Here is a 24,589-nt window from a genome sequence, read left to right as displayed (position 1 = left end):
TGTGAATCCTTGGCTTGAGGCCTTGTAGGATCATGCCGTTGGCACGCTCTACTTGGCCGTTGGTCCTTGGGTGTCCTATGGCCGACCAGGCCACACGGATGTGGTGGTCGTCGCAAAACGTTAGGAACTTTTTGCCGGTGAACTGTGTCCCGTTGTCGGTGATGATGGTGTTGGGGACCCCAAATTTGTGGATAATGTCAGTGAAGAACAGCACTGCCTGCTCGAATTTGATTCGATTGATCGGATGAGCCTCGATCCATTTGGAGAACTTGTCGATTGATACCAGTAGATGGGTGTAGCCCCCAGGGGCCTTTTGCAGAGGCCTGACCATGTCGAGCCCCCACACGGCGAACGGCCACGTGATGGGGATGGTTTGCAGGGCCAGGGCCGGGAGATGTGTCTGCCGAGCATAGTACTGGCAACCTTCGCAGGAGCGTACTAGCTTGGTAGCGTCGGCGACCGTCGTCGGCCAGTAGAAACCTTGGCAGAAAGCGTTCCCCATGAGCGTTCGAGGCGCCGCATGGTGCCCGCAAGCGCCTGCGTGTAAGTCCCAAAGCAGGGCTCGGCCCGCCTCGACAGTGATGCATCGTTGGAGGACACCTGAGGGACTTTGCCTGTATAATTCGTTATTGTAGAGGGCGTAGGTCTTGGCTCGGCGTGCAAGCCGTCGTGCTTCGATTCTGTCGCCAGGAAGCTCCCCCCGATCAAGCCAATCGAGGAACGGGATTCGCCAATCCGCGTCCTAATCAGTCTGCGAAGGCTCGGTGTTGACTTCCATGACCTCGGGCTCGGTCGAGGGGGTCTCGACAGTGGAGGGGGCATCGAGTTTCACCTGTGGTTTCCACCGGTGGGCCCTCCTCTATTACCAAGGTGTAGTTAATGGAAGGCCTGTGGAGGTCTCTGGCAAAGACGTTCGGGGGGACCGGTGCCCGTGCCGAGGCCATCTTTGCCAGCGCGTCGGCGGCCTCGTTGTACTTCCGCGCGACGTGATTTAGTTCGAGACTGTCGAACTTGTCTTCTAGGCGTCGTACCAACTTGCAGTAAGCCTCCATTTTGGGGTCGAGGCAATTTGACTCCTTCATCACTTGATCTATGACGAGCCTCGAATCGCCTCGGACGTCGAGGCGCCGTGCCCCAAGTTCGATGGCGACTTGCAAGCCGTTGATGAGGGCCTCGTACTCGGCCACGTTGTTGGAGGCGGCGAAGTGGAGCCGCACCATGTAGCGCATGTGTACTCCGAGGGGCGAAATGAAGAGCAGACCCGTGCCTGCCCCGGTCTTCATCAGGGATCCGTCGAAGTACAGGGTCCAGCACTCCGTCTGAATTTGAGCAGGTGGCAGTTGGGTGTCTGTCCACTCAGCCATGAAATCGGCCAAGACCTAAGACTTGACCGCTTTTCGAGGCGCAAAAGTCAAGGTTTCCCCCATAAGCTCGACGGCCCACTTGGCTATCCTGCCCGAGGCCTCCCGGTTATGAACTATCTCGCCCAGGGGGAAAGATGATACCACAGTCACTAGGTGCGACTCGAAGTAGTGACACAATTTGCGCCAGGCCAGGACCACGGCGTAGACCAGCTTCTGGATGTGAGGGTAGCGTGCTTTGGTCTCGGAGAGCACCTTGCTGATGAAATAAACAGGACATTGGGTGGGTAGAGCATGCCCCTCTTCCTGCCTCTCTACCACTTCCGGCAGCGCTGACCACTTGGGTCATTGCGGCGACGTAGAGTAAGAGGGCCTCATCCCTGGCCAGGGGTACCAGGACGGGAGGATTTGTGAGCAGCCTCTTGAGTCTGTCGAGGGCTTCTTCGGCCTTGGGGGTCCAAGAAAAATGCTCGGATTTTCTCAAGAGTCGGTACAGAGGCAAACCTTTTTCGCCGAGGCGCGAAATGAAGCGGCTCAGGGCCGCAAGGCATCCCATGACCCTCTGTACTCCCTTGAGGTCTCTGATTGGTCCCATGCTGGTTATGGCCGAGACTTTCTCTGGGTTGGCTTCGATGCCGCGTTCCGAGACTATGAACCCCAAGAGCATGCCTCAGGGGACCCCGAACACACACTTCTCGGGATTGAGCTTGATGCCCTTCTCTCTAAGGCATTTGAAGGTTATCCTCAAGTCATCGACGAGATCCTTGGCTTTTCTGATCTTGACCACGATGTCGTCTACGTAGGCCTCAATGGTCCACCCAATGTTGTCGCCAAAGACCTGGGTCATGCACCGCTGGTACGTGGCACCTGCGTTTCTAAGGCCGAAAGGCATAGTCACATAGCAGTACATGCCGAATGGTGTGATGAAAGAAGTCGCGAGCTGGTCTGACTCTTTCATCTTGATTTGATGGTAACCAGAATACGCATCAAGGAAAGATAAGGTCTCGCACCCTGCAGTGGAATCAACGATTTGATCGATTCGGGGTAATGAAAAGGGGACTTTTGGACAGGCTTTGTTCAAACCAGTGTAGTCTACGCACATTCTCCATTTCCCATTTTTCTTCTTGACTAACACGGGGTTAGCCAACCACTCTGGGTGGGACACTTCTTTGATGAATCTGGCTGTCAAGAGTTTCTATATCTCCTCACCAATGGCCCTATGCTTTTCCTCGTCGAAGCGGCGCAGGCGTTGCCTTGCCAGTCTAGATCCAGCCCGGATGTCCAGGGCGTGCTCGGCGACCTCCCTCGGTATGCCCGGCATGTCCGAGGGACTCCATGCGAATATGTCAGCGTTCGCACGGAGAAAGTCGACGAGCACGGCTTCCTATTTGATGTCGAGGGTGGCGCTGATCCTCAGCGCTTGGTCGTCGGGGCAGGCGGGGTCGACCGGGACGAGTTTGATGGCTTCTGCGGGCTCGAACGCCCCGTGCGACGCTTGGAGTCAGGCGCCTCGCCACTGAGTTGGTCGAGGTGGGCGATGAGGGTCTCGGCCTCCGCAAGAGCCTCGGCATACTCGATGCACTCAACGTCGCAGTCGTATGCATGTTCGTATGTGGACTCAATCGTGATGATACCGCTAGGGCCTAGCATCTTGAGCTTGAGGTAGGTATAGTTGGGGACTGCCATGAACTTGGCGTAGCACGGCCGCCCCAGGATGGCGTGGTAGGCTCCCCCGAACCCGACTACCTCGAAGGTAAGGACTTCCTTGCGGTAGTTGGAGGGGGTGCCGAAGCAGACAGGAAGGTCGATGCGCCCGATGGGTTGCGTGCGCTTCCCTGGCACGATGCCGTGGAAGGGGGCGACGTCGCCTTGGAGCCTCGACCGGTTGATCTCCAAGAGCTCCAGGGTACTGACGTAGAGGATGTGGAGGCCGCTGCCTCCGTCCATCAACACCTTGGAGAGTCGGGTGTTGCCGATGATCGGGTCGACAACCAGTGGGTACTGCCCGAGATTCGGAACATGGTTAGGGTGGTCATCTCGATCGAAGGTGATCACCTCCCGAGACCAGTCGAGGTATTGGGGGGTGGCCACCTTGATCGAGAAGACTTCTCAGCGTTCCCTCTTGCGCTGCCACGCCATAAGGCACGCCGAGGGTCCACCAAAGATCATGAAGGCGTTGCGTACCTCGAGGAACCCATCATCCTTGTCCTCGTCCCGGTCACCGGTGCCCTTCTGCTTGGTGTCGTCGTCGGGGAGCCCGAGCCTGGCGTAGTAACGTCGCAGCATGGAGCAATCCTCGAGGGCGTGCTTGACTGGGCCTTGGTGGTAAGGGCAGGGTTTCTTGAGCATGTCATCGAAAGGCCTAGGGCCTCTGGGGCCTCAGGGATTCTTGCGTTCTGCGGCCCCGACCAGATCGGCCTCCAGGACCTCCTGCTTCCCTAGGTGCCCCTTTTTCTTTCTCTTGGGGAGGTGGGAGGCCGAGGCCTCGGGGGCCTCGTCCCTCTGCTTTCCCTTGGTGTCGCTGTCGGGGAAGATGGCTCCGACAGCCTCCTCGCCCGAGGCGAAGTTGGTGGCGATGTCGAGGAGCGCAGCAGCAGAGTGTGGTACGTTCCGACCTAACTCTCGAACCAGGTCTCGGCAGGTGGTGCCGGAGAGGAAAGCCTGGACGATCTCCGAGTCGCCGACGCTGGGCAACTCAGTGCACTGTTTGGAGAAGCGCCGGACGAAGTCTCGGAGAGACTCGTCCGGCTTCTGGCGACAGCTTTTAAGGTCCTAGGAGTTCCTAGGGCGCACGTATGTGCCTTAGAAGTTCCCGACAAAGATCCTAACCAAGTCGCGCCAGTCGTGGATTTGTGAGGGAGGAAGGTGCTCGAGCCAGGCTCGCGCTGAGTCTGACAAGAGCAAGGGGAGGTTGCGGATGATGAGTAGGTCATCATCCGTGCCACCTAGCTGGCAGGCCAGGCAGTAATCGGCAATCCAGAGTTCGGGGTTGGTCTCACCGCTATATTTTGCGAGATTGGCTGGTTGCCGAAACCGGGCCGGGAAAAGGGCAGCGTGGATGGCCCTGCTAAAGACCCGAGGGCCTGGCGGTTCAGGAGAAGGACTGCGGTCCTCCTCGCTGTCGTAGCGACCGCCTCGGTGCGGGTGGTAACCCCAAGCGGGCCCTTCGTTGTCGTGGCGTCGTCGCCTACTGACCACCTCATGGTCTCCTTGCGCCTCGCGTCGATGGCCGAGGCGGTCCAGAAACACGGGGGCCCTGTGGGCTATTGGTGCTTGAGCGGGTTCGGGACGAATCGAGGCTTCCCTATCCTGCCGAGGCGGGGCTGCGGGCAAGTTCGAGGCGCCCCTGTGCCGTCGGGAGGCGGAACTTTCGGCCTGCTGTATCGCGGCGGTCTCTAGGAGATCTCGGAGCTCGCCGCGGACCCGCCACCCCTCCGTGGTAGAAGGCTCGGGCATCGCGCGGACCAGCATTGCCGCAGCCGCGATGTTCTGGCTAGCGCGATTGAAGACTGGGGGTTGCTCACTCCTGTCGTCGTCGTTTCAAAGGAATGTTGCAAGCGTTTGTTCAAAATGTTTCATCTGTTCTAGACGTATGTTAGGAGCGTTCTGATCTGAATGTTTCATATGCTTCACACATTTGCTGCAACAGTATGTTTTAAATGTTTCAGCTGCTTCAGTCTTATGTTGCAATAAGTGTTTTCATGTTGCAAGTGTTTAATCTGGATGTTGCATATGTTTCACACATATGTTACATGCGTATGTTCTAAATGTTTCATCTCCTTCAGATGTATGTTTCATTCAAGTGTTTTCATGTCGCAAGTGCTTAATGTTTCAGAGATACATTCAGAGAGTCATGGGGGCACGGCTCAGGCGCTAGGAGATGGGCCGCGGCGAGCGGGGGCCTACAAAAGGGGCGCGTGACGTGCCGTGGGCTACGGACGGGGCGGGCTGGGGGCCGGCACGTGCCACGCTTGTGGATGGTCGTGCTGTGGGAAAGTGAGCTGCTGCGCTATGGGAAGGCTAGGGTGAGTCGCCCATATCCGACAGGCTCCTATAGATCGTATCGTATGGGTGGGGAGCTGCGTCCTGACACGTTGCTGGGGCCGGATGTCCGGGCGCTAACGCCTCCCTTTCGTTTATAAAAAGAAAATAAAACTAGCTGAAAAACTAAAAAAAGAGGAAAGGAGGGAAGGGATAGACTTTGGTTCAAGATAGTTTTAAAAGGCTTTAGATTTCAAACCTAGCTAGTTTTAAACGTTTCATGTTTATTTTAAATTTAGGTGTGTTTTGAATTTCTTTTATCATCAATCAAAACAGACATAGAATTTTCAATTGTAACCCTTTATTTAAAATTCTAAACTCTTTGGAAATTTTCTCTTACTTTGTATTTTGATAACTTTGGAACATTAGGAAAAATTTTGAAGGATTTTGTCAAATTTGGCTGCTATTTAAACAACCTATATGGCTATATTTCAATACCTGTTTATGTTCCTAGCAAATTTTGCAATTATAGTTCTGATTAATTTACCAAAGCATATTTCCTAATCACGTTGCATTTTCAATTTCATAGAAAGATATATATCATTATTTTAAATTAACTTCTGCTTCAAAACTCTTAAAATAAATAATAGGAATGGTGGATTTTTTATTACTTAACATTTGTAAAAGATGGAAATTTTACGAAAACTTTAGCACTTCTCCTATATTTCACATGTCTGAACTTTAAGATAATTTTAGACAACACTCTTGTATCACCAACTAGTAAAATAAGTTTTGTTACTTTTGTGATTTGTTAGTTGTCTTTGTGTCATAACATATCAATTTTTTGGCCTTGTCTAACTATAGAATCAATTATAAATTGTTAAATTATCTTTGTGCCAACATATATTAGATTTTGTCAGGTTTGTGGTTTTATTTAATTGATTTTTTTTTATCCTGAGAACCAAAATGGCAGATTGTGCATACAGAAATTGCGGCAAACTAAAGCTGTAATTTTAATATCAAATATATACAATAACAATGGCCAAAAAGGGATTTTAGCAAATCCCGTATTGTTGCATTTGCAGCTGTCTTATATACAGTGTGACCTGATACATGGTCGATGAAAATACATCCGAGCCAGTTGGCACACCAGATCATAGGATAATGAGCACATCATTTCAGGCCAAATCAAAATACTAATTATTCACTCCAAAATATGCAGGCATACGCAAAATACAAAATTTGACAATGTATGTATATAATTCAGCATTCGTCACAAATGAAGAGGCCGTAGGTTCATGCAGCCAAAAGGCCGCTGCAGTTTACGCTTTGCGCAAAGGCACTGGCAGGGAATGAGCGGACGATGGAATTCTCTAGGTGAAAGTTGAGCAGGTTACCAGCGCGGCTGACCTGGTTGAACCCACGCAACGCAAACTCCACTAGAATCTTCGCACCGGACAAGCGGCTGAGGGATCCAGGCTTGATGGTGCCGCTGACGCTGCTATCAAACCGAAATTTGATTTTGTTTTCAGCGAACGTGACAAAGAAGTTGCACTCGCCGGGGAGGGTCACCTCGAAAGCGCCGCCAGCGTTGAGCTCGTAGGACTGTATGCCGAGCGGAAAAAGACCCTGTGGCAAGTTGTTCTGCTCCAGGACATCATAAGCCGTTGTGACCGCATATCGAGGCAACTTGGTCGTGGTGATTGCTGTGGAGGAGACGCCTTGGAGGATGGAAGCAGCCATGAGGGTAATGGCAACGAGGACATGCTGCTGGCAGTGGCCCATGACTGCTATGTTTTTTGTGTCTTAGCCTTGCGGACATGGTCGCTCCTTCCAAATTTATATAGTCGCTCCACCCCATGCCGTAAGAATCAGGTTTTCATTGCATTTATTTTAGCATAACGGGCAGCCAATAAAACGCTCATCAAATTAAAATGGAATTAATCCAAATGTTCTGTCTTTCATTAATTTCTTCCCAAGCAATCCAATTAACTAAAAATCAAATTGAATTGAAAAATGAATACAGACATTTCGTCTACCATTTTTGTACTGATAGTGGACCCAGACCAACCAAGTTAAATATTAATTAAATAGCATTGATTTTTTTGAATTAACTTTTCCATTGAAACATCCATTAAAAATTGATAGAGCAATACTTCAGCACTGCATTCATGTCGGCTCGACCGATCCTACCTCCTGATTTCCAGCTCTCAATTCTCCGTTCCCTCCCTGCCCTTCCGTCTCATGCCACCACCACCACCGGCGCCGGCCGCCTTCACCTGCCTGGTGGCGGCGTAGAGCTCCGACACCAGCTGGTAGCGCTTCCTGGCCCTCCGGTCCAGGAGCCCCCGCCCCGCGGCGTCCTCATCATCCTCGTCCTCGGCGTTGTTCACCGAGCGGGCCAACGATGAACAACACTGGTCCTCCTCGTCCCCGCCACCGCCGCCGCTGACGCCGAGCTGCACCAGCTGGTCCGCCACCGTGAGGTTGTCCTCCGCGAACTCCCCGCCACCAGATGTCGCTGACCCGGAGGCCGACACCAACGATGACGGCATGAACGGCGCGGAAGCCGGTAGCAACGGCCTAGTGGTCTCCACCTCCATTTGTTTCTTCTTGCACCTCGCACCCCTAGATCTGCGCTTGCCGGATCCACCGCGTGTGGATGAGTGATACTACTAGAAATATCCATGACGAATCCGAAACCGTCATAAAAAATCGCTTTTTATGACGAATATTTCGGTTTCGCCATAGATCATCGGTGACGATCCTCGAACCCCCCTTATCTATGATGAAATCGGATATCATCACAAAAAATATCATAGAACATCATATGGTTTCATCATAGATTACTCGCGCGACTGTTCCTGCTCATCTGTGACGATCTTATTTCGAACTATGACGACTAGGGCTTCGTCATTTTACTAATTACACATATGTGACGAACAATATTTGATCTGTAATGAACGACACTTCGTCATAAATCTCTACACGGTCCTTTCTTCATCTAACGTGTACATATGGGACCTGCACTTACTCATCCGTGACGTTGGCAATTCATCATAAAAGTTTCCGCTCGGTCCTTTTTCGTCATAAAAGTCTCCGCTCGGTCCTTTCCCAATCCGACGTGTACTTATGGGACCCTTCTCCATCTGACCTGTGGGACCCCTATGGGACCCGACAGCTTGCGTGTCACGTGTACCTATGGGACCTCTCTCCATCTCCATCCGACCCGTAGGACCTGACAGCTTGCGTGTCACTTGTGGACCCTTCTCTATCCGACCTTTAGGACCTGATGGCTTACGTCACTACACCATGACACACAATTGCCTACAGTTATGTGTTGGCAAAGGGGTGGTTTCAACTACACATTATCTGTTGGTAATTGTACAACCTTTTAATGTCATATAATCTGTCGGCAATGATGTTGTATGGCTACAAATCAACTGTCGGCATTGCTCTGGGCACACTAAAACTGTCGACAAACATTTGTAGACACAATAAGTGTCGGCGTAGCCTAACCAAGCCAACAACTCAAGTGTCGGCGAAAGTGTGGAGCCAAATCCATCCGTAGCGGACTGGCCAGTGAAACGAAAAAAAACCTCCGAATATACTCCCCATCTCCCCCTCTCGACTACAACACGAAAAAGAAAAAGGCCCGCGGCCCATACACGCGCGACCCGCGAGTGCGCCCACCGCCGCTGCCTCGCACGGATGCTAAGACTCACCGCCTCCCACACCGAGCCTCGCTGCCGCCGCCTCCCACGCCGAGCCTCGCCACCGCAGCCTACCATGCCAGCGCCCGCCGCCGCCCTCCTGCACAGCGCCGCTGCCCGCCGTCGTCCGCCGGAACCCTAACCACACCAGCCTCTACCGGCCGCCCCCACCAGCCCCTACCACCACCTGCTGTCGTCGTTGGTCACAGCTACGCCACCCCAGCCTCCAACAGCAGCACGCAGCCAGCCACATCCACCGGGACCCGCCACCAACGCCTGAACTGCGAACGACCGCCACCTGCTTTGCCGGCCCCCAAGATTCGCCATCACAGACGCATCTGGTGGCGCCCGTGTTCGATTCCTGGCCAGTGTGAAGTCCGCCGCCGTCCCTGGTGCCATCCCTGACCTATCTCATGTCCCATTGATTCTGTTCTTTGGAAATAGTAGAAGGCGAGCAGCTTACTTCGATTCCTATTTCTTTGGTTGCAGAAAGGATCAGAAGAAGGTGACAAAGCACGACCAATAGATTCAAGCTTTAGGTTATTTCTCTTGCCAATATTACATTCAGTCCAGATTTACCCATTTGTCCCCTTCCCCTCTTTAGAGATTGAATGTATTCAACTGAATTGGATATGGTGTTTATGGCATTAAGTTGATTTTGTAGAGGAACCTGTGTGGAAGTACCAAAGGATTCCATAGTTCATCTCTGCTTCTGTACACAAGATGCTATTTTGCATGTAAGTTTCTTTGAGCTGGATCTGCAACTTAATTCTATGAAGTCAGAGTTCATACATGTCTCCTTGCGGCTAAAGGATCAGTTCTGTCACAGAACCGACCAATTTATAACAGCACAAGTACAAAAACAATCGCCGAAACGATCAAATTCTCGAACTTGAGCCCATATAAACCCGGTAGTCAACTGAAATCTCGAAGGATTTCAAACCAACTTGAATACAATCAAGATCACAGTAATTCAACATAACATATCGTACGTTACAACATTTCGTAGATGTTCGCAAATAGATTACATCATCACAGAGTCATCGTTATTACAAAACAAGTCTTGTAAAACATGCGGAAGCAAATAGTTTAACCTTCACACCCGAGTTCAAATACAAATACTGGTTCGCTGATCACAACCCGCAAAAGCATTCAGATAAGAGAAACAGAGATCGTGCCCATGATCTAGTCTTCGTCACCCGCCGGGTGGAGACAATACTTACAGAATCCCTGATATAGGAGGTCATCTGCAACAAGAGGGAATAAACCCTGAGTACGAGAATGTACTCAGCTAGACTTACCCGTCGAAAACCAAACAAATGACACAAAGGATTATGCATAGCTTAATTTAGTGGATCTGGCTGACACTTTCTTTTTGCGGAAAAGCATACGTAATAATGATCAACTTATAACCTGGACTAGCAATGACTTTTAGCCATTAACCTGTCATCTATATTAGCACCTGTACTAAGCAATCATTTTATTAGGGTGCAAACATTAATAACCGTATCAGGTATACATTGTGGCAACCTTATCATCATCTTCCATTTAACCATATCGTTAAATTAATTGAATCTACGTTGCCGCTGCTCAGTCAAGTTCTCACTATCCGGGAGAGACGGCGATTCGAATCGATTCCTATCCAGCTGGAGGGGTATTCCTAAACACAAACCCTGCTTCCCCGGTCAGGATCGCAAACGAGTCACCTTTGGTACGATTCAGGAGTCACGAGTCCGAACAGATCGACATTCTCAGAGAACCACTCTGCCAAGGTTGTTCGGGACTCTAACCCGCCTTGGACTTATGCCAATGGCTCTCCACACATCCTTACTACCTCCAGAATGCACGCCACTGCTCGCGTCCCTGGCCTGAGTCAAGCTACTAGGCTTCGCGGTCGGAACGACTTATCCAGCCAGCTAAGTGTTAGGCTACGTTCAACATGACATGAGGACGTACAGCGTATCGGTCCTTAAACGACTCAGACGGAGTCACTATGTCCAAACCTACACAAGACTCCGCCCGGTCTTAATTCATTATTAGCATGGTTCTTTTCCACGATAGCAAATATAGCCAACCGTGATCCACCTCATCCTAAAGCTCGCAGGTGACAGGAAATCTCCTAACTTCTACCGCACTAAGCATGGCTAAGCATTTAACCCGTTCCTGGACTTAAATAGGATTCCAGTACGATATCTGGACAAGGAGGGATATATAATGTAACAATTGGTTCCAACCAATTCCTATACTTAATGCATCATCAATGAATAAAAGGTACTCAATGTATTTGTAAAACATGGGAGGCTTAATATGCTCCGGGGCTTGCCTTTCAGGAAAGAGGAAGGCTGGTGGTCAGGGCACTCGGGCAACTCCTCCGTGGCGGCTGCTTCGTCGGCTTCCTGCACCTCGGGCTTCTCCTCCTAGTTGGCTCCCTCGAACTCCAGCAACGTCACTCCCTCCGGCACACCTATTGCATGAATGCGCAAGATAAATATCATGGATGCACATGAACGAATGTCAGGGATGGTCGGGGAATGCACATGTTCGTTGTAGTCTGCATATTCCAACTTAAGCCCTATTCAAATCACTTTACTTACCAAGTTTATACAACCTAATATATAATTGCTCATCTTCAGTTAATGACCTAGCACCTGCACCTAAGCATATTCTCAAGTTAGGCTAACCCCTAAACAATCAACGAGAACATTGCAACAAGCATACACTCAAGCATTTGTATTTCGGCAAAATGGAGACTATATAGCGGTTCAGTAAACTGGCCCTAACTGGAGATTTAGAAATCCAAATGACATACAATAAGACAATTTGGAAAGCTTATGAAATTGTTTACAATTCATTTTTAGACCTCAAAGCATGATTTCAACCTTTACCAGGTTGAATTCTTTAATCAACAGAACTCTGTCCTACAAGACAGAGAGTAGACAAAACTGGAACCTAACTTTAAACAGCTGTAGTTCCTAAACTACTGGGCCAAATGCCATCAAATTTTGACAGGAGCTAGATACATAAATTATCTACAACTTTTGTATTCATCACATTCACAGCAAACCAAAATATCATGGGGAACTTTATAAAGTCCCCAGATCTGTCCAGAAGGACATAATGCCAACAAAATAATTATTAACTTATGATGTAACCACATAATTGGACCAAACTAACTTTACTCACATCTTACACATATCATAAGAACACCAGAAAGTAGGGTGTTCATCACCAAAACATTTCTTTTAATACCTTTCTTAATTTATTTAATTAATTAGAGAAAATGGTAAACATATATGAAAACTACACCATTAAATCTACAAAAATTACAGTAGATACTACATGCTCTAAGTAGACCACTATAAAAGTTTCACACCATTTGAGCAAGTATTACAGCCTACACAAAAATGATAAGACATAATGGCTTAAAATGACATAATTAGGAAACCTTAGTGAAAAGTGTCAAGCAACAGATTTCATATTTTTTCTAGCATTCTTAAGGTACTAGGATACTACCCACAAAGTTTCATGGTCATAGGATTCCTAGATAATTTATAAAAATTCACACAAGTATCAATCAATGATAAAAGGAAAATCTATAACTCAAAAACCATACATGCAATGACTCTCAAATTTTAACCAGAGCTTCTACTAAGCAAGACTAGCTTACCCACAAAATTTCATAATTTTTGGATCACAGAAACTCAAGATATGATTTAAACAAGTTTGCATGCATTTAAAAACACATTTCAAGTTCCTATTTAATTCATCCAAAATTTCTACATCATGTGCTCATGTCATATTTTTCTTAAATACTAGACTTCACTGTGAATCTAACAAAATTTGAATCACACCATTTGGATCTACACATTTGGAGTTACAAAATTCACAAACTATCACTCAAATCTGCAAATTTGAACTATCCTATCACTACACTGTCACTGACGCGTGGGACCTGCCTGTCAGCCGGACCCACTTATCATCGACACCAGAACAGGGGAGGCGCTCGCGACAGCGCGACAGTGGTGAAGCTCGCCGACGACGAGGACTCCGGCGACACCGAGGACACCTACGTGCTCTACGTGATGAGGGGAACCGATTGGTGCTAGTGGCAAGACCTAAGGTCCATCGGAGGTGGCTCGTCGCCGGTGATGGCGGCACGGCAGAGCTCCAGCACGAGGTGCCAGTGACGGCGGGCCTTGGCTGCCTCATCTGAGCTCGGTATGAGCTCCATGAGGTCACTACGGTGCTACCCAAGCAAGGAGAGGAGGACAAGGAGGTTCCTAGCTACCTCGACCACGGCGGCCTTAACTCCGGCGAGGTCACACCCATGGTGGATGGTGGTGGAAACGGCCAATGTGCCCTTACCAAGACTCAATCGGCTCAGCTAAGAGGTGGAGAAAGTAGAGGAGGACATGGCAGAGCTGTAGACGAGCTGTGGTTCGCGTTTTTGTGGCGGCGAGCAAGCTATGCGACGACGCGGCTTGCTCGGCAATGGCAGAGCGGCGCTGCTCAGTTGCTGCGCGCGGTGGAGGCGAAGGAAGTGAAGAAATGGACTGTGAACCGATCGGGCAGGCGCGTGGGAGGGTTCATGTCGTGGCCGGCCGTGCCAGGACATCCGCGGCACATGGCTGCGCGGTCAGGCGACCGTCGATGGGTGGTGCCACGCGGCGTTTGTTTTCTAAAAATGGATAGTCACTGTAGCGTCGATTCAGTCACCCTTCGACGCCTGACAGAGAAACTTCGTCGTGTTGAAACGGCTAAGTCGTTGCTCAAAAGCGAAAACCGTCAAGATGAAAGTTGTAGCCCGTACTCCCATCTTCAATTTCTATTTAAACACCAAGGACTAATTCTCAATGGATCACGAGTTATATCAAGCCAAAGTCGGCTCAATCAAACTGAAATTGCATTTAGGACTTAGAAATATTTTCAAGTGTTGAATCAGGCTTCATTAATGAGTTGTGGGTCCTTTTTGAACATGTTGTGCACATTTTCATGACTTGGCTTCTAAACAAAGTTTGTTCCTTATAAAATTTACTACAACTTTGCTTTAGGTTGCTCAGACATGTAAACATTCTAAGCTACACTTTTTAAACAGTCAAACAAAAGGGTTCAGGAGTCAAAACAAGTCAAACCACTATTTGAAATCATAATTAGGCAACATGATCAACATGAACAATGTTCCAAATGACATTCTAAGTGTCACTAAGTTGTTTAAGAGAATTATTAGCCACACCACACATTGGTCACACAAGAATCAAGCATTGTATGTACTTAAACAATGAAAAACACGTGAAATGTTACATTTGTTTCATAGTCATGTTTCACATGTTTCATGATCTTGTTGCATGGTCCTAACTAGCTTTGTTTCACTAAAGTGAGTTGCACATGTTGCACTTAAGTGTTGCACTTAAGTGTTGCACACTATTCATTTCATAAAAGAAACAACACACATGAAATATGCAACATGTTGCAATGTTTCGAAATCATGTTTCATATGATATAAGCTTATGAATGGATGAATGATGCTCATGTTCATGAAATGCAAGTGCAAATGTGGAAGCCAAACACCTAGGGTGCTACAAGTTCTAACTTTTTTTTCTTCCTTAGTTGCAAAGTATCCAATTAGGAAGCACTGAAGGATTGGGTTGACCTTCTAGTCTTCATCAGCTCTTCTGCTTGATTGGTATGCTTTTCTTTTCTTATGAACTTTGTCTCTGCATTTGTCCTCCATTATTCGACAAAAATTGAATGCATATATACAGGAACCTAATCTAAAAATATATATATTCAAGAAATCTTATTCTCTAGTGAAAACATAGTAATTTTGCCTCAATTTTTTTATATAATATAATGGGTCCAGGAAATAGCTTTCCCCAGCTAATATATTGCTCCGGAACAGCAAAGAACTTGTTCAACAACGGATAGGAATTTTACAAGGTTTTACAAAGCACAAGATTTTTGCCTCATTTATTTATTCTCCCAGCTTTCCTCTGGGCTGGGCTGGGCTCACCCTCCCTCCACGCGGCCCACATTCCCTTGACTCCAACCATTCCTATGCCGGGCCCATCTCTTGCGCCGTCGGCGCTACTGCAACCCGTCGTCGTTGAGTGGCCGCCGACTTCACGCCGCCGACGAGCGGATAGAGCTGCGCTGCGCAGCCTGCAGCCCTGCACTCGTGCGGCGCTTACATGATGCACAACGACGGCACTAATTTGATTTCATCCGATTTTTGAATTTTTTATTTTTTATTAGAAACACAATCTCTTATACGTCATCTCTTCATCTTCAACATTCATGTCTGTCTCGAGTCCACTTTCATCCCCTCTTATCTTCTTTACTACTGCAGGGTTTTTTTTGCTGAGAGAGCACGTGAGCCGCGGCCCCATTTGTGTAGCCCGGCAGCAAGTATCCAGTAGGTGAGCACCAGATCTATCACACGAATCGCTCGTCAACTTACAGATTAAATCTTCGGATCATTGCTTGATGCTTTGTTGTAGTGTTGTTGGTAACTGGATGGATTTTCTTGGACAATTGCAACCATGTTCCAGTTATTCCTACATGCCCATCTATGGATGACAGTTCATTTGTTAATGACATGCTGATTTTATTGTTCACTTCAATTCTCCCTCAATGGGACTAGTCATGTGCGTTTAGCAACATCTTGCATCAAATAAAAGTGAGAAGATTTGGATGTTTAGTATTTCCCTATGTGATAGTCGAACAGTCGAAGTCGACCGACACATGTTCAAGTAATTAGGCTAGCCTAGGTGTTCACCTAGTAAAGTTGAGAGTGCAGTTTTAGAAAAAAAGTGCTATTTGATTCAAAAGAGAAACAGGCTACCATTCAACAGGGGCGCTTCAATGGCATGGTGATTTACATAATGTGGAACATATGGAAGGAAAGGAATCGAAGGATTTTTTAAAACAAATTCCGAATAGCGCAGCAAGTGGTCTCGAGAGCTAAGGAAGACAGTGATCAAACAAAGAGGGCTCTAGCGCCAAACAGGGTACCTTTTGGGGGTGTTTTTTCTCCTTTCATGCTGCTTGGAGGGCGGTGGGGGGGAGGGACCTGCATGTTCGTCCTGGGATCTCTTTGCCATGCCTCTGGAAGGCGCTTGACCTTCTGTATATAAATAATATTTCCTATCTTAGTTGAAAGGTAGAGCTCCTGCCATATCATTAAAAAAAAAAGAAACAGACTACCATCTATTGTGTAGTAGATGCAGCCCCAGCCCTTGTGTTGTGGTGTGAACCAAGTTGTGTTTTGCAGTCAATGCTTTCCATATTTTTCACATTTAACTTCATTAAATATAATTTTATTCAACTGCATATAATTTTATTCAACTGCACCATTGTTATAAAAACTATTGCTAAATTCCGGCATTGGATACCTGGTCCCAGAAAAAAAGAAAGAACGGACTTAACTATGCAGGGGATATCACATCATTGTCAGTTGTCACTGATCCATGCATTTCCCAATATCATAGCATATCCTACCTGTTTAGTTTACAGTTTCAATTTCTTGACAGTTAGCAGTTTGGCAATTCCACCAAACTGGTCTGCACATACATTTCCTATATTTAAAGAGGTGTTAACATTCCTTTGAATTCTTCTGTAAATAAACTTTATAACTGTGCACTAGGCTTTCTTGGCCAACTTGTCACTGCATTTGCCATCAGGTTTGAGCACCTGGATGTGCTGCATGGTGCAACCATGATACTTTTGTCTATATTTTTAGTGCTTGCCTGACCACTGTTTCATTTTCCTCACAGATAATTTGATCTGAACTTTTTTTTGTGATACAGTATATTGATGACATTAAGGCATGTGCTAAACTCGTTGTATCATTCTTAATTTTTCTGTCATGATTTTGAGTAAAATGATTCTACTTTAGAGGCCACATTGGAGAACTCCATGAGCCACTAACTATCGCCTATTAGATCTCAGGCAATGAAGTTTTTGCATCTATTTTCTTTTGTACTAACGCAGTGTCCTCTGTTGATTGGTATGATTGTCTTCACATCACCAAGCCTAGCATTTTTGTATGTAAATACAAAGAACAAGTTACACATCCATGCAGTAAGTATTAGAATTAAATATCAAAGAAGCCACAATTATCCAGGAAAACTGGTAGTAATGGCTCCATAGAAGAAATTGCTGTCTGGACGTGCAAATCAAACTCAAACCTGTACATTTCGATGACATTCATCATTATGTTCTGTAACAGGATTTTTTTTTAATTTTCTTCAGCAGAAATGGCAGAAGCAGTACTCCTTGCTCTGACAAAGATTGGTAGCGTTTTAGCAGATGAAACTGCCAAGAAAATGCTGTCCAAATTATCGGAAGAGGTTAATAATCTGAAGGATCTGAATGACAAGATCGAGTTAATAAGAATGCAACTGACAGCCATGAACAATGTCATACGTAAGATTGGCACAGTATACCTCACTGATGAAGTCGTCAAGGGTTGGATTGGGGAAGTGCGAAAGGTAGCCTATCATGTTGAGGATGTAATGGACAAGTACTCATATCACACACTTCAAATGGAGGAAGAATGGTTCCTGAAGAAGTACTTCGTTAAAGCGTCACATTATGTCTTGGTTTTTAGTCAAATAGCAGAAGAGGTTATCAAGATTGAGAAGGAGATCAAGAAAGTTATAGAACTCAAAGATCTGTGGTTTCAGCCTTCACAGCTTGTTGCTGATCAGCTAATTGAGATAGAAAGACAACATTCGCGCGATAACTTCTATATCAAGTTGGTGTATGTATGGAAGATCTAATATATTATTTATACAAAAATCAAGTGAATTTGTTCAATGTGATGCTTTCTATATGAGCAAAAGTGGAATTGTCAAATTATTTTAATTGTAATTATATCTATGCAATTTTGCCGACAGTTTTTTTTGGCAGGGTATGGTTTGTAAAATACCTTGGAAATGGTTTGGCCAACATATAAACTGTCGGGAAAGGTCTTAACTGTCGGCAAAGGTCTCAACTGTCGGCGTAGGTAGACCGTTTGCCTACACATAAAGTGTCGGGGATTCTGTTAACTGTCGGCAAAAGTTTCGCCGACGGCTTCTAGCGCGACTGTTTCTAAACTGTCGGCAAAACTTTTCGCGGGAGGTTATCTGTCGGCAAAGGTGCCCTTTGCCTACAATAGAAAGTGTCGGCAAAAGTATGTTGTGTTATAGTGCGTGTCACATGTACCTGTGGGACCTTTCTTTATCTCCATCTGACCTATGGGACCCGATGGCTTGCGTGTTACTTATTGCCACAGGGGTTTAATAAGTTCAAACTCAAAAAAAAAAACCATGAGACCTGGGAGTTAAACCCGAAACCCAGAGCAAGGAATAGACTGTCTTCACCATTACGATAGATGCCTGGTTGTGTTGACATGTCTTTGGAGTCCTCATAGTAGTATATGTTCTCTATGTGGACAGGTTGACTTATATATTAGATATATCCCCTGCAAGTGGAAACAAATCTGTGCCCATTGGATTTGCGGCGACGGCGGCGGCAGCGGAGGATCCCCGGTGTGCTGCTGTGGTGGCTCAGGCGTCCTTTTGGAGGCTAGGCGGCGGGTCTTCCTGGTGGAGCGTGGCGGCATTGGTGTCTATGTCCGTCGTGTGCCGCGGCAGAGGCGACAGACCTGATCCACAAGTTTCCTTTCTCTCCTTTTCCTGTCCGCTTCATGGTTTTAGTCCTTGCTTGAACATGAGGTATACAAGAAACATTGTAGCGTTGCAGATCTGGTTAGGCCAAAACTGAGGAAAAGAACTAGGAGGTGGCACTAGTTGGTTTTCTGCTGGTGTCTTGGTTTTCTGCATATGTTCAGTGTCCTTACTATAAATGCCTGTGTGCAACTAGGCCCGTTAATTGTGAAGTGCTTGCTTAATTATACATATCTGTCTAGGCAAACATACATGCCCTTCGCTTCTGCCTTAAACTATTTTTTCTATCCAGTGCTTGCTTGATTCTACATTTCTGTTTCGTATGCTCTAGTGTCACCAGTGAGTTCTTATGGTATTTTGAACTTGTAACATATCTGAGGCCACATTGCTATGCCAATGATGTCTACATGGCTATTGGATGTATTAGGATGCAGCTCATATGTTTGTTTTTTGTGTCTTCTCCTTGTTGACAACCAAGTTATCCATTTGGGTCCAAACAAGAGGAAGGCATCGAAACCAAATCAATGCTTTGTGTCCATCATGCACATGACTGAGGCCACTAATGTTTAAGCTGCACATGTTGCTACTGATGCCAATGATGATCGCTACCACTTGTTCACTGATAGATCTGAGATGAGTCATCCCTGCTATGTTGTGTTCAATGGCCGTGAGCCAAGAGTTTACTACAACTGGCCTAACTGCTAGGAACAAGTTCATAGGTTTCATGGTGCTTGTTATAAAAAAGTACAACTCCTATGAAGAAGAAATTGTTGCCTTCATGTCAAGAACCAACTCAAATCCACCCTTAGCTCATGATGATGACTTCTATCTTCAAAACCCAACAGCTACTCCACCCTATTTGTCCTTCAAAACTGTTGTAATTGTAGTTCTCTTAATCTTTGTCTGCCTCCTATGGAAGAAGCTCTGAGCTCGTGTACTGATTGTAAGTGTGATGGTTAGACTTGATTTAGCTGGAATTGTAATGGTTATAGCTCCATTAACTGCTACTCTAGCTTGAGTTATATATATCTATGTGGTGCTACTCTAAATTTAGATAAGGTCGTACCATGAAAATTGTTAATGGTTGTTAAAGTTGCAGTTTGGTATGAGTGGTGGACTTCACTGATGGATCTTTGTTGGATTATTTTCCTCCTTAGTAATCTCATTACTGAGCAAGTTCTCATCCTACTACATGCACACTGACGAAATGGAGGAGGCCCCCAAGAAGAGGAACGCACTGGCCAGCCTCATGGATGATGTCTTTGTCGAGATCCTCCGCCGCCTCTCCGCCCACTCCTTGTTCTGCTGCAAATGTGTCTGTCTCTCTTGGAAATGCCTCATCTCGGACAACCATAAATTGATGCCCCAGACTGTGGCCGGCTTCTTCTACGATGGAATCTATGGCCAACGAAACATCAGCACATCACCGGTCTTTACCCCTCCTTGTCCTTCTTGCCCTTTGCCATGAACAATGTAGCTGTCTCAGATTGCTGCAGCGGCCTCATCCTATGCTGGTGCCTTGGGGATGATGGATACCGCTATGGCGGCTGTAATCCAGCAACCCAGAAGTTGAAGGTACTGCTGGCTAGAATCCATTCTGTTGGTGAGGCTCAATTGGGGTTCGATCCGACAGCCTCATCGCACTTTCATGTGTTTGAATATATGGAGGATGATGGTCAGTGTGTGGGTGTGGACATCTGCTCATCTAAAACTACAGCATGGATCTTTAAGTAATCTAAATGGGGGCGAGGAGGCTGAGTTGATATTTCCAAAATCAGCAACTGTGTTTCTTAACGGTTGTTTGCACTATATTGGGTTCTGCGAGGGTTACCGTCGTATACATGCTGTTGATATGGAGGGAAAGGCATGGAGGAAAATTCCTAACATGCCGCGTGGTTTTTCACGCTCCATCCATCAAGCTTAGGGTCACTTGTGTCAATGTACTGTTGGCGGTCACAATATGTCTAAGCTTTTAATCTGGATCCTTAAAGACTATGGTACTAATAATAAATGGACATTGAAGCATACTATCTCTCTGTGTAAGTTGTTTGGAAAGACTAAGAAACAAATGGGTTACTTTGATTTTGAGTCATGCTACATAGCGGTTATAGTTCACCCAGAATGGAATTTGGTTTTCTTTGTTGGGGTTAGGGTGGAAAGAGCCATCATCGCATATAACATGGACAATAGAAAAAGTCATGTCATCCCTACACATCACATTCCATATGGAAGACGTGACATCCTACCAGATATCATCAGGAGACCTTACTATCTTCCCTATGTTCCCGTGTTCTCAGAGTTGGAGTCATTAGCAATGTAGTAAATAAAGCTGTAATTGATGTATCTCTCTGTCATGACATATTTAAATGGATCAATGTTGTTTGATTGTCTATGGACATGTTAATTTCCTCTTGGATGGATGTTGTCATTATTTTGCAGCAAATTTAACTTGTTTGTAATATAAGCTAAGGTCTGTGCAGTGTGTTAGACGTGTTCAAACCTACAGAGGTCGGACTTTCTTGTGTGTGCAGCAACATTTCAACACCAATGGCTCCTCTTTGTTCCAAAAAACACCAAATCACCAATGGTTCCTCTGTGTAGTGATATATTAGCTGACATGATCTCTTCCGCAACTCTGCTTGTTTTCCTTCCTTCCCCGAGCCCTCCCATTGATGAGGACATCATTGGCTCAAATATGACCATGCCAACCACTTCTATACCAAAGGTGCAACCATTCTATATGAGGCTTATCATTGATGCATTTGATGAATTGATGCTGCACCATGATGTGTGTTCATTCTCATTTTCAGAATTACTTACATGGATCAAGGGAAGGTTTGATTGCATATGGAAAGCATGGAAGGTTAATGAAGTTGATTGGGGACCAAATCCAAGTATTCCTGTGGGGGGTACGACCCCGGATACCCACGGCAGGTCACATGGGCTATGCCTCCAGGGGCGGTCCAGCCCGCAAGAAGGAGCCTTGCGGGGCACGATTCTATTCGGCGACCCCCGCAAGGCATAGAGAGGATATCCTAAAGATGTTACGAGATCTGATAGGATATATACGATCCCATGTTTCTTGTAATCTGTTATTACTTTCTGGTTATCTCTCAGATCTAACCGACTTGTAACCTTGCCCCCCGGACCATATAAGGCGGGCAGGGACCCCCTACGAATTCACGGCAAATCATACGATAGCTAATGCAAATCAACAGACCATAGGAGTAAGGTATTACGTCGTACCGACGGCCTGAACCTGTATAACTCATGTGTCTCTATTGCCTTCTTGTTCTCGATTACATGCTCCTCTACCGATCAATCTACCATCGCGGGGTGCCCCTCGGTGGACTGCCGACGATATTCTGTCGACAGTTGGCGCGCCAGGTAGGGGTGTGCGTGCTGTTTCCTTGTCGAACAAGATGGTTTTTTTCTACAGGCTCTTTGTCCCTCCCGTAGCCCGGCCAGATCTTCATGGTCGGATCCATCACGTGGGTCATCAACGCCGATGGAGTTGGAGAGCTTCTCGAGTCGGTGCAGATCGGCTCTGCACCGACCACCCTCGCATCTGCAACTGCAGATCCAATCTTAGAACCACTTCCGAGGTCGGCTCCATCAGCCACCCACCGCTCGCTTCCCTGCTACCAGAGGAGGCATGTCAACAATGACGATCTGATCGAATCTATCGATCAGGTCGGCCTGAAACTCGCCGATTGCCTCTCCATTACTGAGTCGGCTCTAGACACCCTTGTTCAGCACCGAGCACCCTCCGATCCCGATCTGTCAATGATCAATGCTCGGCAGACTCCAGGGCCCGCCCCCTACCTTTCGGGCTCGCCAACACCGCAACTACATATCAGGACGCCCTGAGGAGCAAATTCGCTGACCAGCTCGCCGACCAATTTCCACCAACCGTCAACATGCTGCACGCTGGCCGGGATCTCGGAGCATCCCTCCAAACTATCCTCGAGGAAAATCCGGACTCCGAATCTCAAGGATCCACCGAGCCCCTCATCGAGACCTTCACCAAGCAACCTCCTCTCCTGCTTTTCTAGGGTGGCGCAATTTTCAACGTCAGTATCGATAGCCCCCCCAGAACGGCGAAACAGACGAGGAACGCGCCGCCCGTGAAAACAGGAACGCCAACCGCGTGCAATGGCGTGATAACGAACGCGCCATTGCGATGGCTGAGGCCGCTCGTGATAACCAGATCGATTCCAAGGAAGGCCCCTTCATCGCAACCTCAACGAAGAATTCCTCCGCGTTGACGGCCACGACGTTTTCAAGACTCCGAGCGCTAATTTGGCCGTGGCCGCCAACGAACTCGCTCACCTCCCGCAGACGCCCGAGCTCGCCAAGGTCGCCGCCATGCTTAAAGTGGCACACTGTCAAGTTAACGAGATCCGAGAAGTTCAGAGACCTTCGTGCTCCACAAGCATGATCCGCCGATCAGTTGATCCTAGATCCAATCACCGCCCCGGTCAAAGCCGCTTTGCCAACCAGTCACCACCTCCCCAAGGGGGAGTTAGAGGCCACCGCGCCGAGCATCATCGCCAGCACGACCAAGAGGTCGAACAGGACGCCTGAGTGCACCTCAGCAATCTTCGAGACACACGACGGCGTATCGACCAATGATGTTTTGGGCGCCATGAAGATGAAGTACAACGTCGCCAGGAGTACGAGCTAGAATACGGCAACCTGGACTCAGCTCTGGAGCCGATCGTCGCCGGCAACACTACCGATGTTGGTCCTGACAGCCCGGAAGGGCCCCCTGCATTCACCAGGGCACTCCGAACGCTCTAGTGGCCTCGTGGTTTCAAAATCACTAGAGTCGAGCCCTATGAAGGAAGGATGAACCCAACTCAGTGGCTGCAGGCTTACGCCACCGCCGTCCGAGCTGCCGGAGGAGACACCAACGTCATGGCAAACTATCTCCCTGTCATGCTCACGCCAGCCACCATGAGCTGGTTCACAAGCCTTGCCTCGGACTCCATCGGCTCTTGGGAAGATCTGAAGAGAGTCTTCACCGACAACTACATGGCCACATGCAAGCGGCCGGGCACCAAGCACGATCTCAACCGCATCAACCAAAAGCCGTCCGAACTACTCTGCAGCTACATCAGACGTTTCTCCGAGATGAGGAATTCTATTCCCAACATCACGGAGGCCGAAGTCATCACCGCCTTCGTCCGAGGACTTCATCACCGAGAACTCCATTATAAGTTCAATAGAAAGCCACCCACCGGCATCGGCGAGATGATCACAACCGCCAATTAGTACGCCGACGCCGAGGAAGCAGAGGTGCGTTTTAACGAAGACACGGGCACTAATCGCCCGTCTTGCCGCCATGACGACCTCAACGACGACCGACAGCACAACGTTCACCGCCACGACGACCGCAACGACAACTGACAGTACAACGATCACCGCTATGACGACCGTAGTTTCCACCGGGACAGCGGACGTGATCGGCCAGATGGATTCAAACCTGGTCAGAATCGCCGCCGCCGACCAGATCACTTTGTCGCCAACGTCAATGAGCCACGCGCAAAGCATAACTACGATGAGCAGTACAAAAAGATTCTAGACGGTCCATGCCCCCTGCACAAGAACGCCAAACACAAGATGAAAGATTGCCTTGGTTTGGCTAAGGAATTCCAGGAGAAAAAGTACAACGACGACAATGGTGGGAACGGAGGACGCCGACCACCAGGGGATAATAATAACGCCTTCCAGGACCATGACAAGGTGGTCGCCACCATCTTCGGGGGTCTCGCCTCTAACGAAAGCAGAAGGGAACGGAAGCTCGCCGCCCGATGAGTGCTCACCATAGCTTCAGAAGAAACTACCGCCAACCCCAGCT

At 47.7% G+C, this 24,589-nt stretch overlaps 2 protein-coding genes across 2 annotated transcripts; both read right to left on the bottom strand.

Annotated features, from left to right (window-relative positions):
* Positions 1-6,752: 6,752 nt before the first annotated feature.
* On the bottom strand, positions 6,753-7,127 carry LOC136532140 (uncharacterized; the record flags this gene model as incomplete). The annotated part of the gene is made up of 1 exon (XM_066524747.1): positions 6,753-7,127. A coding segment is annotated over exon 1 (375 nt), but the record flags the coding sequence as incomplete, so codon positions are not given.
* A 425-nt stretch (positions 7,128-7,552) lies between these two features.
* Positions 7,553-7,945, bottom strand: LOC136532142 (uncharacterized). Its single transcript, XM_066524748.1, has one exon. It carries the CDS (start codon positions 7,943-7,945, stop codon positions 7,553-7,555), a length of 393 nt encoding a protein of 130 aa, XP_066380845.1.
* Positions 7,946-24,589: the final 16,644 nt, after the last annotated feature.

The sequence above is a fragment of the Miscanthus floridulus genome, unplaced genomic scaffold, assembly GCF_019320115.1.
Source record: "Miscanthus floridulus cultivar M001 unplaced genomic scaffold, ASM1932011v1 fs_527_5_6, whole genome shotgun sequence".
In the NCBI taxonomy this organism is placed as follows: Eukaryota; Viridiplantae; Streptophyta; class Magnoliopsida; order Poales; family Poaceae; genus Miscanthus; species Miscanthus floridulus.
Note: the sequence above shows the minus strand (reverse complement) of the source record. Positions and strands in the feature narration are given on the sequence as shown.